Genomic DNA, 3,250 nt, shown 5'->3' with positions numbered 1-3,250 from the left:
AAAAAAATCGGATTTAAAAACAACAATTTCAGTCCATGTAGTGGCCACCACAATCTCCGGATATGAATCCAATTAAAAAAATTTAGAAGTTATGTGAAATCGCAATTGGCGAAAAATTTAGTTTCTCCAAGTAGAATGGAGTAGCTGTGGGATAGGAAAAAGGACGTATGGAATGCTGTTCCCCCCGAATTGGTGCAATGCTATACCCAAGGTATGTCAAATAGTGTAGAAGAACTTAAAAAGTTAAAAGGGCAGTGGACACATTTTTTTTTTTTTTTTTTTTTTTTTTTTGTTGTTCTCAAAGATATTTCGACGTTTTATTGTATAAAATATAGCTTAAGACTACAGAAATGGCAACAATACACAGTGTTAGCTTCGCAGGATGTTCACAAAATACATTTGCCTAGGACACGAGCGTCTAATGCTAATACAACGAGTGATGTGAACAGACGGGTGACAGGACTTTGCACTGATTCGGTACAGGATTCGGGATATTCCTTTCATTTGGTGCCCGCAATGTGGCCAAGCGACTCGCCCACTCGGATCTTCTGGCCGGCGACAATGTCGAACTTGAAGTTTTTGGGCGCCTCGAAGAGCAGGACAATGGTGCTGCCCATGTTGAACTGACCCACCAGGTCACCCTTACCAAACTCTTTGGGCGGTCCAGTGGGTTCTTTGTCCAGGGCCAGTTCATCATACTCGTAGGTGCTGGGCGGATGCTTGCCGACATTGAAGCCAGTCCAACGGTTCGTCTTCAGCTCGGCATCCATGTAGATTTCGACGGATCCCACGTTCGTGGCACCTACGGCGGTGTAGGAGAAGAAACCATGCTTCCACTGGCCCATGTACAGGACACGTTCGTTAAGGCAGAATAGACCAGGCAGCCAGCCAGCTACTTTTGGGCTTACAGACAGCAGTTCGCCGGAGAAATGACGACGGATAGTGGGCGTCCAGGCGGCGGGTGAGTGGAATCTGTGGTAATCTCCGGGGGCAAGGTATATCACGCACTGGTACAGCTCCGTGGAGCCATCGTTTTGCTTCTTTAGTGCCTGCGCGTAGGAGGCGCCGGAATTGGCCTGCTCCAAAGTCTGCAGCGGGCCAAGGAAGTCTTCGATGCTGTAGTTTACTCCCTTGACCTGCTCGATCAGCGAGTCCGAGGCGCTGCCAAAGTGCAGAACTTTGCCGTCGGCGGGGGAGACCAGTGGAGCTTCCTGATTGATGGTGCGCACACCTTCTCTCAGTGGCCTGGTGAAGAACTCGGCCAGGCTGTTGTAGTGCTCGTACTCCGGATACTGGGCCTCGCTCAGATTGACGTTGAACGTATTGGAATACCAGCCGTAGACATAGGGTCGCAGACTGGGTGGTAAGTAGCAAGCGGCCAGCCAGCCCCAGCAGCGGCTGAGGATGCGCAGCGGCAAAGAGCAGTAAATGCGCGACTGCAACTCAGAAGCTGTCCTGGGCTGACCATCCCGCTCGCAGCGCTGCTTCTGCAGCTGCCATTCGATGGCGCCAAAGACGCATATGCCCATGGGCGCCCAGCGCAGCAGGAAGCCCGTCCAGCGTGATAGGATATTGCGCCGGACCTGGGCCAACTCCTGGCTGGGATTGGACTGCTGTTTTTGGTGCGGACGCCGGTGGTGGAGTGGTGCCTCCTTGGAGGCGGGATTCGAGGAGAATTGCCGAAAGTGACGCACCACCGGGAGGCTGCCGTTCTGAGGCTGCGGCTGGGGTCCTTTGATCGGCTGTAACTGTAACTGGGCCGGCTGGTGCTGTTGCTGCACCACCTGTCTGAGATTGCCGGCCTTCAGCAGGAAGCGGCCACGAGGTACGAAATAGGAAACCATTATTTACAAATTATTTATAAAAATATTTGTTTACAAAATGACCGCAGTGCAAAACTGTAACATTAGACTTATTTTACAGTTTGCTCCAGCTTTTTTATTCCTATTATTAAATGGCCTAAAACTTAGTGTATGAACATACTAACAAAACAAAATTAAGATTTTGAAAGTGTATAAATTAGAACTGAAGATACAGACCTTTGAAGTTAGAGTATAGAACTCGTGTTACAGTTTTGCTCGTTAGTGTATGTATCCAATACCCAATATTAATAAAGTTTTAACACAATTGGGTAACAATAAAATTTTCTTAGTACTTGAGCAGAAAGTGGCAGCTCTTTGGATAGAATAACGCTTGTAAACGATCTTGACGTTTTCTTGGACCCTTAACTAAAATTTCCAATCAAATTTCGTCCATGGTTAATAAAGCCAGAGGATTGCTTGGATTTATTAAAATGTGGTCAAACGAATTCGATGATCCATATGTCACTAAAACTTTATTTATTTCGCCAGTCCGTCCGATTCTGGAGTATTGGTCTCCCGTCTGGAGTCCATAAAACGGAATACATATTGGTCGTATTAAATCAGTACAAAAAACATTCCCCTTTTTGCTTTACGGCGCCTAAACTGGGATGCAAATCTTAACATACATTCTTATTCTAGTAGACTTCTGTTGATTAATTTACCCTCCCTAGCCAACCATAGAACGATGCTCGGTACTGTCTACATTTATAACCTTATACATGGTGAGATTGACAGCACCGACTTAGTAAGTCGGCTAAGCTTTTCTGTGCCAAGTAGATTAACTAGAACACAATGAGCGGCAAACCGTCAAGCATGGTGGCGGGTCAATTATGGTCTGTTGGTGCATCCATATAAATGGAGTTGGTCCGTTGGTATTTATCGATGGAATAATGCGAAAGGAACAATATAATATTCCCCTAATAGTAAATCATTGTAGATCTAACTATACCTTGCATGACCCTTTCAGAGTATTATGTTCTGACTATAATAGATTTTTTCCTATAATCCCAAATCTTGACTTTCTGTCGCACCTAAAACGATTAATACTGACTTTATTACTACAAAATCTTACCATTACTTTTTTCCTCGTCTATCTTGTCGCGAAAATGCGCCCCTCGGTCGGTTAAGCGGGTAAATGGGCCGTGGAACTCCGAGCGAACAAAAGGAAAATGGTTTCAATTAAATCCTATTTATAAAAAACAGCATTGAAAATAATAAAAAACGAGGACGGAAGCTAACTTCGGCAAGCCGAAGTTTTAATACCCTTGCAGACTTTGACGAAATTGCTAAAAGTGAAAAAGTAGCGAAAGGAATAAGGTATACATAAGTAAACTAGATTTGCATCGTTTCAAGTCAATTGCTTTTATACGCAAAAATGTCATATACAA

The 3,250-nt window shown here is 45.0% G+C and overlaps 1 protein-coding gene across 1 annotated transcript; it reads right to left on the bottom strand.

Moving 5' to 3' along the window:
* Positions 1-275: 275 nt before the first annotated feature.
* On the bottom strand, positions 276-1,859 carry LOC123037119 (phosphatidylserine decarboxylase proenzyme, mitochondrial-like). Its single transcript, XM_044456622.1, has one exon. It carries the CDS (start codon positions 1,842-1,844, stop codon positions 501-503), a length of 1,344 nt encoding a protein of 447 aa, XP_044312557.1. The 5' UTR covers positions 1,845-1,859; the 3' UTR covers positions 276-500.
* Positions 1,860-3,250: the final 1,391 nt, after the last annotated feature.

The sequence above is a fragment of the Drosophila rhopaloa genome, unplaced genomic scaffold (assembly GCF_018152115.1).
Source record: "Drosophila rhopaloa isolate 14029-0021.01 unplaced genomic scaffold, ASM1815211v1 contig_133, whole genome shotgun sequence".
Classification (NCBI taxonomy): domain Eukaryota; kingdom Metazoa; phylum Arthropoda; class Insecta; order Diptera; family Drosophilidae; genus Drosophila; species Drosophila rhopaloa.
Note: the sequence above shows the minus strand (reverse complement) of the source record. Positions and strands in the feature narration are given on the sequence as shown.